The 12,969-nt window shown below is 41.4% G+C and overlaps 1 protein-coding gene across 1 annotated transcript in view; it reads right to left on the bottom strand.

Annotated features, from left to right (window-relative positions):
* Window positions 1-2,251: 2,251 nt before the first annotated feature.
* whrna (whirlin a) overlaps window positions 2,252-12,969 on the bottom strand; it is a gene marked incomplete in the record, with an annotated part of 201,423 nt that continues 190,705 nt past the window's right edge. The window contains 4 exon segments of the mRNA XM_024299665.2: window positions 2,252-2,974; window positions 9,409-9,531; window positions 12,310-12,473; window positions 12,799-12,969. Coding sequence (XP_024155433.1) covers window positions 2,792-2,974; window positions 9,409-9,531; window positions 12,310-12,473; window positions 12,799-12,969 — 641 coding nt within the window.

The raw sequence follows: 12,969 nt of genomic DNA, 5'->3' as shown, positions 1-12,969 counted from the left end.
CTCACCTTCTTTAGCAACGCCGACGATCAACATTTCTGTGGAAGGTGACCCGATACTCATCAGTGAACATGACGGTAGACAGTTGCTGCATTGTCAAGGTCACATGGTCTTGTGTTTACAGTAAACTTTCACGTTGGTGTCTTGATGTCAGTGGAGTCACCAGCAACGTCTGTCTGTCATTCAGGTCAAAGCAGTGGAGTCGGTTGAGAATCGTCTGTAAACCCTAGTACCCTCACATCTTGTAAAGGTCTGCAGCTGTGTGGCGTTTGTTAAACCATGTCTGAGGTCAGAGGTCCTTATAGGTTCTGGTCATGGTTGTGGGGCTCCACTCCTGGGTCTGGGGTCAGTGGTCCTTATAGGTTCTGGTCATGGTTGTGGGGTTCCACTCCTGGGTCTGTCACAGACTCTGACAGTAGTTCTGTGTCTTGATGAGTCTGGCACTGAGACTCACCAAGTTCACCTGCAGCATTTGACTACTACCGACACAAAAGCATGCTACAGCCAGGTGGCGCTGTCCGTCCTTCAAGCAGCGTCATTGTGTGTTCATGACTGTTGAACTTGGACTTACTGGTTAAATCAGCTTTTTATACCCCAGACTAACATGGATGCCACATTGAAAAGGTTTTTCTTTTAGATTTTTTTTGGTTTTGGTGCCAATAAGTAAAACGCACAATAATTCTTCACCTTTCAGCTTATCCCTTTCGGGGTCGCCACAGCGAAACAGCACCCACTGTTTCGCATCAGTGATTTTTCAGAGTTTTTACGCCGGATGCCCTTCCTGACACAACCCTGTACTTGAGGGGCACAGGGACCCAGTTGGGCAGCAGGTCAAGGGTCTTGCCTAAGGACCCAATCTGGATGGGGATCAGTGGACACCCCGGGGATTGAACCCACGACCCAATACTTAGCCCACTGAGCCATCCAGCTGCTACAAGTACAACACACTAAACACGGGCAGGAAAGTATGTGGAAAAACACTAAATGAGGTCTGTCTATCACCGAAATTAAGTCCCTATTCCAAAAAGTCAAACAAACACCATATTTATGACATCCATGAGTTTTCATACCAAACCAATCGTATCGTAAACTCATAATTGATTTTCAAAAACAACCTTTTTAATACATAAATATTTAGTTGTTGTTCACCTTTCAACACAACAGCTTTCACTGCTTCACACAGGTAGTTTGTCAGAGAGTTTTTACACCAGATGCTCTGCCTCACATAACCCTGTATTTTGTCTGGGCCGGGGGGCCGGCCCGGAACAGGGAGACTTGGGCTTGGGACTGTCGCAAACTGTCAGTGGCCTTCTTGTTAATACATAGGCAGCAGTGTGAAGGGTCTAACACAGGGGTGGCCAACCCTGGTCCTCAAGAGCCTCAACCCTGCCTGTTTTCTAGCTCTCCCTGACCAGCTTGCTGCTGATTAGCTGACTCAAGTAATTCCACATCCTGATTAGCTGAACACACCTGATTTAGGTTGTCAGCATCAAGCAGTCCAGGGAGGGCTGGAAAACAGGCAGAGTTGAGGCTCGTGAGGACCAGGGTTGGCCACCCCTGGTCTAACCTAAAGACTCACAGTGGATTAAGCTCATACGCTCCGGTCCTACACCCAGACAAATGACCCATCCAGCCCCTTTAAGAAGACGTCTATAGTTATAATGGCATTTATTGGAAAAGTCATACATTTAAATAAAGTTAGCAAAAGTAGAAATACAATAATTATTTGCAGGGCTTATTTAAAGGCTTGTCTGCTGTAAGCCTAATACTTTTAACCCTTTAACTGCCTGCTTAACCAAACAGTGGGCCACATTTAAAAGGCATATTTGAAAAACACTGTATTACTCCCCAAGACAGGAAGCCCTGAAGGGATATTGACAAAAACAAATTTGAGGTGAAAAAAACTATTTTTTCCCTAAAAATTGAAGCTAAAATATATTTTTTTCAGTTTACTAACTTTACTAATTAGATAGTAACCAGAAAAAAAATTACTTCAATTTTTAGAAAAACAATTTTTTTTCCCATTACTATCTGGTGCGCACCATTTACTAAACATTTTTATTTCTAAAAATGTAAGTTAAAAAAAATCAGTATAGTAACTTTTACAGAACCCCTATGTCTTTTTAGAAAAAAATAATCACTTCATTTTTTTTTCTAAAGTAAAATAAGTAAAATAAGCAGCAGGGAAAACATTTTTTTGAAGATTTTTTTTCTTATGTGGGTAGTTAAAAGTGTTAACGGATGTATCGTTCTCATAGAAGATTTTTTTTTTTTTGCAGGAAATCTGATGATGCACGATTCCACTCACGATGCAGCAGTGATTAAAGATAGTTTTCTTTATTCATATAGGGGTATTTTCATGTGTACAGTATATATCCATCTGTATCTACATTTATCCATTTTTACATACAGTACAAATCCAAACTTGTAAAGTCAAGCATCAGTCAGGCGCTCCGTTCTCAGACAAAAGCAAAAATAAAAGGAAGATGAAGTGGAGAAGGGTGAATTCAGGTCAGAAACAGCAGACAGCCCATCGCTTCTAGCAGACAGATCATAGATTCACTGCCTCCGCTGCAGTGAACACGAGGTCACAGTGGGGAGGTAACAGTCCTGGAGGAGGTCCGGGCTGGGAGTAACGCCTTGTAGCGTGAAGCTCAGGCTTCGGGGCGAGAGAGGAAGGGCTCGATTATTCTAAGAGTTGTGCCGTTGAACTCAGCAGAGGTCTGGATGGTCATCTCTGCTGACCTCACTCCTCTGGGTGCTACTTTGTCGGGTCCCTCACTCCGGCTCACAGCTATAGAGCCACATTGAAGTCGGTCACCAGGAAGTCCACGTAGTCTCTTTCTTTGCTCTTAAAAGCCTCAGCAATGAGGCGCGCGGCGTCCCTGTGCTCACGGCCTCTCAGCGAAACGCCGTTCACCTCCAGGATGATCTGACCCACCTTCAGCTGGCCACAGTTATGAGCGGAACCGCCCCTCTGCAGACACAGAAACAACCGGAGAGATCAATTATTCTATATTATATATATATATTTTTTCCTAGTCTGAGCTGGAATCTGGATCTAAAACTGTACGGATGGATAGCTCCAATATTGCTCAACATTTTTGTTGTGTTAGTTTGTGAGTGTGAAGAGCTGGAAGCTAGCAGGACAGACTAGACGTGTTTTAGATCACCCAGGCTGTTCAGATCACCTAGATGGGCTATATGTATGACCTACTTCCATGTTCGGCACATGAACACTCAGTCATTCCCAGTTATCTGTTAGCCCTCAAGAGATGTTAAAAATTGTCTACCTACCAAGCAAAGAATGTACAGTAAAAATAAAAACTTGACACAATCAAATAAAATACTTATTGATAAAAATACATACCTTAAAAAATGACAATTAATATAAAATACATAATGGTAAAGATCATACTAGGAGAGGCATATTAAAATTCAACTACCCTAACTTCCTGTTCTCGTTCACCTTCATCTCAGGCGCCTTTCCCCGCCCCCGCCTGGTCTCACCAACAAACCAGGCGAAGCACAAGTCATTTCAAACACGCCTAGTAGAAACAGATGGATGATGGGAAGTAGGTTCAGGCTTACGCTGCACCAACAGTCTCGCCCACAACTCAGAGGGGAATTTCTGATGAACTCCTGCTGCTCTGCAGAAACTATGTCCTAGAAAACGACAAAGGTTATTTTTATACTTTGGCTAAAATATGTTATGATCGTGGCTCCAGCCTCTCTGTGCTGATTAGTAATTCTCATCAGGTTTGGCTCTTCTTCTTTATTCTGCCTCTGACTAGTCTGGTGCCAGAGTGTATTCAGCCACTGACCTCACCTCCAGTGAGGACATAGGTTTTGTTTGTTGCACTATCTGTTCCGTCATCCAGTTTTTCCAGAAAAAAATTATTATAATAAAAAAGATCATCTTCTTGAAGACATTGTTTATAGTGAAGCACTTCTTTAATAAAAATATGAACATTTCTTCTCTAGGCATGTAGATGAACTCTCCATCCTTCACAAACAGTGACACAAACAAGACACCTCATGGTTCTCCCAGTGAACCACACCCAAGATCCTACGCAGACATTAAAGTCTCATTAGTCACCTTCAAACCACCACAGCATCACCTTTGCTCCAACTCCCTCTCATGCTGTCAGTTCCCACTCTACCCACAAGGGGGAGCTATTTCATTCCTTTGTGCGCTTTTGCAGAGCTCCACCAAGACAAAAAAAAGTGTAACCAGTGAGATTCATGTGTGTTCTGCTGTTCATGTCATGAACTCATGAATGGACATTCATAAAATAAAAAAAAATATTACTACAGCTGTTTTAGGGGCCGGCCTCCTCACTAATATCAGTAAAACTTCCTCTGAGCAGAACGCTTCCATCTTTGAGCTCGTCAGTGTTGGAGGCAAATGTTCAGGATTGTGGAAAGCCAAAACAGACCTCTGTTTTCCTTCATCAATTCATCCCTTTGTCTGGGGATAGAAGGATGAATCTTCTCCCTCCCCTCCTTAAAACATGCATGTTTTAGTCCTGGACTTCATCTAAAGTGGTCCAGGAGAAAACAGTCTGGTGTTTGTGCAGAAACACTGAGACTCCACTGGTTCAGCTGAGGTGACTGGTGCAGATTTGTGGGATTCTCACACCTTAGCAAATCAGCATTTCAACAGAACTCGGGACACTGCAAGAGCCAAAACGTATTATTATTTTTTGCACATTTCCTCATTTACTTTGTAGTTTTGTATATTTCATAGTTTTAATTTGGTAAATTAGTGACACCTGAGTGAAAGCTTTGATAAGCTGCCGCTCACCTGCACTGACTGAGGAGGAGAACAGAGGAGAGCTTGGGCTGTTTATTTTTGCTGCTACTTTATTGTTACCGTTTAAATTTTTCAACCTTTGGTTAACCCTTTAACGCAGGGGTGTCAAACTCAATCGCAGAAGGGGTCAAAATCCAAAACACACCTTATGTCGCGGAGGATAAACATTCATTGAACACTCTAAAACTACATTTTAAAAACTTAAAAATTTTAACTTTTTAACAAAATTGTGAACTAGATATATAGCATTACCTACAGTAATGATAGTGTGAATGCTGTAAGCTGAATTTGGCCGCTGAAGATGCTGGTGCTGATAGATGATGATGCTCAAATTGATAGATAAAAACACTGAAGCTGATAGCCAGCTAAATTATTAGCTAAATGCCAAATTAGTCTAAAAAACAAATATAAACTAAAATAACATAAACTTAGGTTAGTCAAAAAAGCTGGCATGTAGCTGAAAAAATAGATAAACTTCAAAATAGCCTAAAAAATCTTAGTAAATACCAAAATAGTCCATAAAGCTAGAGGAATGCCAATTTTTAAAACTTTAAAACTGTAACTTTTTAACATTTTTAGCATTATTATGAATAATACAAATGCAGCATTTTATTCCAGAATAAATCAATATAAAACTTTAAATAACTTTCAATATTTTACTCTCCATAAAAATACATGTTGTCGAAATTATACATGTTAGAAATGATCGCAAGATAACGTCTGGCCATTATTAACAATAAAATAAAATGATCTGGAGGGCCGGATAGAATTACATGGAGGGCAGGATCCGGCCCCCGAGCCTTGTCTTTGACACGGGCTTTAACAACTGACGCTTAAACACAAAATCTTTAACATAATGTAAGTTTTCAACCATTAACTACCTCACCAAGAAACTAACTGACACCGCTTTTCTCCTTCAGAATCTGCTGGAATTATTGTGTTAACGGTAAAAAAGTTACAGTAAATCAAAGAACATAAAAAAACTGGAGCTCAGGTGTTAAAGGGTTAATCATCAACTCATACAAAGTGAATTTTCTTCCACTGCTTTTGTAAAAACTTGCCAAACGACGTCACGGACTGCAGCATATTTATGAGAATGACACTTTCTAACCCACTGGCTCCCCCTGGAGGCTTCAATAGGAGTCGCCTCATAGACATGTGGAAACATTTGGAATATCTCCATTCATAAATGCACTTAATTTAGTTTAATTAGATTTTACTTATTTATATTCTCAATTTAAAGGGGCCATACCATAAACACATTTGAGCTTTTAAGTATATTATACTGTTCAATCCTCACTATAAACAGCTCTAAAGCTAGCGGTGATCAGCTAGCTTTGCGAGTACACAACCACAAAGAGGATTTTTGATACGGAGATTATTAGTCATCATTTCAATAAATCCTGAAATGTTCATCTGGTTCATTTATCCCTACATTTTGAGGATAAATAATAATAATAATAGAAAAATTCCACTCATTTTTCTGTGGGTAACACGCTGGCTCTAGGAGGAAGTCATGAAATGGGCGGAACCCTCAAGGAGTGAAAGGCGGAGCCTCATAGATCGAGTCGTTTTACTTCCAGCTATAAAAATAGTTAACGAAAAGAAGTTCTATTTCATAAATAATTAGTTTTTTAGTGTTCCAAAGGTAAAATATGATCATATATATGGATATAGTTCACTCTGAAAGACAAAATCCTGGTTTGACCTCTTTAAGACTGTGAGGCGATCCTGTATTGAGTCTCATGAAGTGTTTGACAGAAACACATCAGATCATAGCGGCTGTTCTTGAACGCTGCATGTCTGTATTATTCAGGTAATTCTGCTCATTATGGTCTTTTCTTGGTCTGTTAAAAACATCAAAGCAACAGATCTGGAAGAACAGGCGTCATGTAGGAACAAATGAGTCTGAACTGAGGAGGATAAAACATCCCTCTGCTCAGCTTGTGTTTGTGGTATTTTCCTGCTTGTCTTATCGTCTCAGGTTGCTGGAGACATTTATGACATTCCGATTACAGACGTGAAGACTGCATCCCACACAGCTTCTCCTCACGGCGCGTCGGGGAAATGTAAAAAGCCTCCTCACTTCCGAGTTCAAGAGGTCTCATCCTGACTCCTCACTCGGATGGAAACGAGCCGTCCTTCTGCCTGCATTAACTCAACCTTCTGACAGCTCTCTGCAGCTTTTAAGGTGGATTTTCCCTCGTGCGTCCTACTCAGCACACCGGCTGACATTGTGAATTTATGGATTCCCTAATTACTGTAATGTGAGTGACAGCAGCTGTAAAGACTCACGGAGGAGCGGCCATGTTTGACGCTGGAGCTGTGAATGTAGGTGACGGCGCGCTGGAATCAAAGCGTGTCAATCTAACATGGAGCCATTTTAAGTGGGAGCAGAATAATACTGTTTTCTTATGAATGATCATCAGTGATATGCTGATACTGACAGCATTTGCTAAGAATCTGGAGCTCAGGAGCCCACTGTGGGGCCCTGATGAGGTGGTTTCTTCTGTGTCTTGTCTTGAGCTTTTCACTCTGTTTTTTTTCCTTATAACTTGTAAAGCACCGTGGGCTGCACAAATCTGCATGAAAAGCACTCAACAAATAAACTTTGATTGATTGGTTGATTTTCCTTTTCCATTTTTTCATTTGCTTGGTAATGTCGGGGTTTCTATCTCCTTACTCCAGGACTTTTATTTAACTTTTTGAGTTTTAAATCCAAATCCCAACTCGGAAGTTCCAGATGTTATAGTGTGTGTGTTTAAATCTGATACTGCATGTTATTATCATTTTTTATCAACATAATCTCTATGGATTTGCCAGTGAAGACCTTAACAGGTTTAAATTAGGATCTGTCACTCACATGCTCACCTAAGGACAATTTAGAATCATCAATTAACCCTCTTAACACCTGAGGCGTCACAGGTGACGCTTAAACACAAAATCCCATATGACAATTTTTTTTTATTAAAAAGAAAATATTCCCAGTAGTTTTTTAATTATGATGATGAAGTTTTTAACTAAAATCCCACAACCTAAAGCCATTTTTCCTGTTGATCTGAAGCCTCTGTTTCCAAAATCTCCTCTGAGGGGGCGTGGCTTTTGGAGCTCCACCCCTGATCCCCCCTGTCTGATTATAATAGCTCTGAGTCTCACTAGCATAAATCTTCACCGCTGCTACATAAAAACATCAATCTGGGTAATGTCCAGCCGTATGGTTCTGATCCGGATGTCAGCTGGACGAGGAAGTGAAGATCTTCATGGACAGAACTTCCTCCAAAATCCTGATTCTTTCTCCTTCCAGTTCACCAAAGACTCTTTTAGCTAATTCTCCAATGTTTATTGACTGTGATCAATACATTCAATCATTGGTTTCTCAGAGTTCTTGATAAAATAATCAAAGCTAACATCAAAATGCTCTTTCATTGATTTACAATCCTTTCCAACTGCGGTCAAATGAGCCGCCGTTCACATTTCCGTGGTCACATCAAGAAGCTCCGTGGAGTCTGGTGGAGATTTTCCAGCGTTCTCAGTCCTGCTACCGTAAGTATTGGATGAAACTCACACCAAAAATCCAGTGATGCTGATTTGACCACAGAAATGTGAACGGCGGCTCATTTGACTGCAGTCAATGTGAAGATACCATCTTCTCTTCTCCAGAACCTGAACTAGACACTAGGAACAGATGAGGGTTTAGTGCATGTGCAGCAGAGCTGTTGATGGAAAGAAGATCATTCATTCAAACAGAGTCTAACCAAGACAGTTTGGTTGATTTAAAAGGAGAAATACTCAGAAATGCAAAACTTTTTAACCGTTATCACGATAATTCAGTAAAAGAACGTAAACACTGGAGCTCTGGTGTTAAAGGGTTAACCTGTGGAGCATGTTTTTGGAGAACATACAAACTCCAAGCCGAAACAGGGAGTAGAGCGACGACCATCATTAACTCTCCTTTTCCCGACAGTGTTTCCACAATATCCAGCCTCCTCTGTGCCCCCCCGCCCCCCCTTACCTTTCCTCTCACTTTGCCGTCTAGTGCTGTCCTTCCCCCAGAGCCCTGTTTGATTCTGAATGTGCTGATTTTCAATCCTTTTATCCGTCCCCTCGCAATCAGCCGGCCTTTTTATATTTCAATCCCAGCCTCTCTGGAGTGGGGGGGCTGAGACCATCTCTGAATGGGGATGCGGAGTGCGGGAGCAGGTCACCGCTCTGATCCTACAGATGCAGCTCCTTCTGTGTTTTGATAACGCGCCGCCGCTCTTCGCAGAAGGCAGATAATTGCACACGGAGACACGGCTCTAGTGACTAAATGCAGCTTCCAGGATTTGGAGTTCACTCGGCTAAACCTGGAGCTCTGATCTTCAGCTAAAGTAGATTCTCCGTTTCATTTGTAGCACCTCGGTTTTAGATCAGTCAACACAAAACCTCTGAGCGTTCAGCCCTCACATGAAGTGACCACAGGAATGGCAGATAAACCTGTGAGCCCAAACCCAAATACCCTCAAGTACAGGAAATTCAGCAGAAAAAGACAAAAAGCTGACAGCAGGACTGAGTTAGCGGCCAGTGGGGTGGAAGTACAGTATTCTAGTACGTACCTGGATGGTGACGATTCGCGGCAGCGGCTGACGGGTGTTGGCTCCACCCTCGATGGCGATGCCCAGGGTGCTGGCACTCTTTGGCACCCTCACCAGAGTGGAGGTGGGCTCCAACAGCCCCGGCTACAACCAGGCAGACAGCAAGGTTATTTACCAACAGAGATGAGAATCTAAACGTTCACTTCTTCCACTTAGTGCAAACATAACAGAAAATGTGTTTTTTTCATTAACTTTATTTAACATTCCGTGTATTCAGGGATGCACAAATAAAAATGTCCAATTTTGGTCCAGTTTCAGTCTAGAACTCACAGTTCTGGACACGATTTTCTTAACCAAAGGACAGAGATCCTTCAACAAATGTTTAAAGTGATCCATCTGACTCTTGTTTACTTTTGTTTACAAAGGTGATGCTGCTGCAGGTCTCAGAATTGGTTAACAGGAGCAAAAATGACCCCAAAACAAGAAGTTTTTAAACAGATTTAGAACATCTAGAAACGAGAGGCGATAATCGGGTGATTATTAATGCCATGAAACCATAGAGAGGGAGGTCGCTCTTGAAGTAAAATTGGTCGGATGTTCTTTAAAATCTGTCAGATCGTGTGAAAACAGAACATTGTCAGGAGATGTTGAGAAACTGGAGAAATCTCAGGTACAATTCTGTGGACACGTTCCACATTGATGATGCAGAAACACAGACTGCAGCTTTACTACATCATGGAGAAAGCCTGGAAGAGTCTGAACTGATCCGCTGCAGTTCAGATCTTTCACCTATACATCTGGAGCTTCATTACGGGAAACCTCCTCTCCAGACAGCTTTAGTCTGATTGAGAAAAAGAGGAGATGATGTGCCATAGTAACCACTGTAACCATGGCAACCATACTCCTGGTTTAACCACTCTGAGACCTGCAGGTGCACCATTTTTTAAAGTGAACTAATTCAGTGGATAATAGCATTGATGACATTTTGTATTTCATTTAATTCATGTTTGATTCTTGATTTATATTAATGCTTTTATTATGTAAAATAATCTGCATATTTTGTCTGAATTTTGATAATAGATCTGTATATGCAACGACAAAGTCTGAAATAGTGTTATATCTACTTATAAAGTCATGAGATTTATTGTTACTTGAGGAGTCTTAATATCTTGAATCTATGTTATATATAAATGTCTGATCTTAAGTTACAAACAGGATAAAGAAATCGTTTGGTTGAGCCGAGGTGGGATTAAACAAGTTCGCTTCCTCTCATTCTCTTTCAGGCAATCTCTTAATGTCTAATTATCCTGTGTTTGACGTGTCTTTATGGATGTAAACTTCTGATGACTGATTGTATCAAAAATGTTTTTGTTTCCTCTTGATTGGTTGAAATAAACCATTTCTAATCTAATCTAATCTGATTAAAGTCCCACACTAACTGTATGTTTTTCGTAAAAATGTTCTTTGTGACTTTATAGCTTAAATATTCCTGCTGCTGTTTGTGTAAGCTTATAGCCTCAAGCTAACAAAGCAGCGCAAAAATAACAACGAGCAATACTGGATCAATCCAGTTTTATATTTTTGAGCCAAAATTTTTTGTTTTGCTAGAGCTCGAGTGTCGAACGCTCATCACGTCTCACACACTTAAGCGTGAGTAGGGTAGAGACACTCACGCCCATTTCAGTAACTGCATTATTAGTCTGAGCTTTTTCTAGCATCTGGTTTTCTGATCCGATGCAATTTGAATTAATAAATACTCAGAAATGCAGTTTTAATCGTAAATTATTTATGTATGTCCTCCATCTTGGGAAAAACGCTACAAGAACATGTTAAAAAAACAAAAAAGACGTTGGAGAGTGTCTTCAACAGAAACTGGATTGCAAAATAAAATGTTTTTCCTTATTTTAAAAGAAAGCTTAAATGAATTTTCCGGATAATAGGGCGCAAATAGACCATCAATGAATGAAAACATTAAAATTGTTTTTTAGGTTCTGCATGGTTGAGACTCAACACTTGCTCCAATTTACATAAGTTCAATAAAAAAAGTGGTCAGGTGGAGAAATCAAATTGATTTGATTTTGTGATTACCTCAATATCAGAAACATGATTTTTTGGCTGTAATTATCTCATTGATTTATGTTTTACAGTTGAATCTTTAACCACATTTAATGATGTGAAACTGTCCGTTTCAGCCTGCATACATAATGTGTGAGCTGCTTGTTTAATTGAAAACATGAATGTTCTCATCTGGACCAAAAACAGAACACTTAAGACAGGACACGAGCTGGCTCAGTCCTCCTTTGCAGTTGTTGACATACCATATCTGCAGCCAGCTTCCCACAGTTCAGATATCAGGAAGGTTGAGCCTTACATAAAGATGAGTCGATCATGAAAATGTTTCAAAAATGCCTAAAGTTTATTCAGGCAACTATCTACTAACCTAAATCTGAGCTTTTTTCTGCCTGCCTGTGTTCATGGAGAAGCTGAGGGTAAACCTCTTAGTTTCCCGACAATGACCCCACTGAAGACAAAAAGCAGCCGAGGCCTCTTCTCATTACCAAGCAGACTTCTGCCTTCCTTATTTTCTGACATCAATCAATAGGAAGCGGAGAGCGATCTAAGTTTCATTATTTTCCAGTTTAGGAGCGACTGAATAAACGATGGAGCGCATGGCTGAATGAATGACATGAGTGAGAAATAAAGCAGTGAGTGAAAAACCAAACAGACTGTGAGCAAACAGAAGGAGGAGAGAGGAGAACAGATCAGTTAAGGAGCAGGAACAGCAAAGGTTTATCATCTTTCTTTGGCAGATCAAATGTTGACAAACATCGTCCTTACGATCTGACGGAGGTCCAGGCTAACCTGGACCCTGAAACTCGGGCTCGACCCTGAAAGACAGGCGCGTTGGACTGGCCCTCTCACCGGTTTGGAGGGGTTGTCCCCTCCACCCGCCTTTGTGTCTCGGGGGAGGCATGTGCGTGAGGAATGGGGGCTTAGGTCTTTGCCGTGTCCCGACTCGGCGATGTCCACGCCGCTGTCCTCGCTGAGGGTCTGTCCGCTGTCTGACAGCTGAGACAAGGCGCCACCTGGTGGAAGTACGCAGACACGTTTACAATCAGCTCGTCTCAGATGAGACACAAACACGAGTAGTCCTCATAGTAGTCCTCCACTAGAACTTTTATCTTCTATGATTTTTTTATTTTCACTGGATGATGAAATCCTGTCCATCTTTGTCCAGCTTTGTCATTGGAGGGATCAGACATCAATGTAAGGGTTACGGAAGCACGAGGGTTAAGAGATACTTGGTAGTAAAGTAAATACAAATGTTCAAGAACGTCAACATTGGAGCTACAGTTCCAGCTCTAAAGGGTTACACTGGTTTTAAGAATGACACCGTTCCTCACCGCTTACCTCGAGTTTGGGGGAGGGGCCGCACCTCGTTGACGTCAGGTTCGGCGTTGGGTCTGTGGACCTCCACCGTAACAAACTGCGGTTTGGACGCAGCAGACAAGGACTGGGGGGATTTGGACATAGAAGCTGGTTTAAGATGCAGGGAGGGTGGAGGGGGAGGAGCAGGAAGTG

The sequence above is a fragment of the Oryzias melastigma genome, linkage group LG12, assembly GCF_002922805.2.
Source record: "Oryzias melastigma strain HK-1 linkage group LG12, ASM292280v2, whole genome shotgun sequence".
In the NCBI taxonomy this organism is placed as follows: domain Eukaryota; kingdom Metazoa; phylum Chordata; class Actinopteri; order Beloniformes; family Adrianichthyidae; genus Oryzias; species Oryzias melastigma.
The sequence above is the reverse complement of the archived record's forward strand: the minus strand, read 5'-3'. Positions and strand labels throughout refer to the sequence as shown.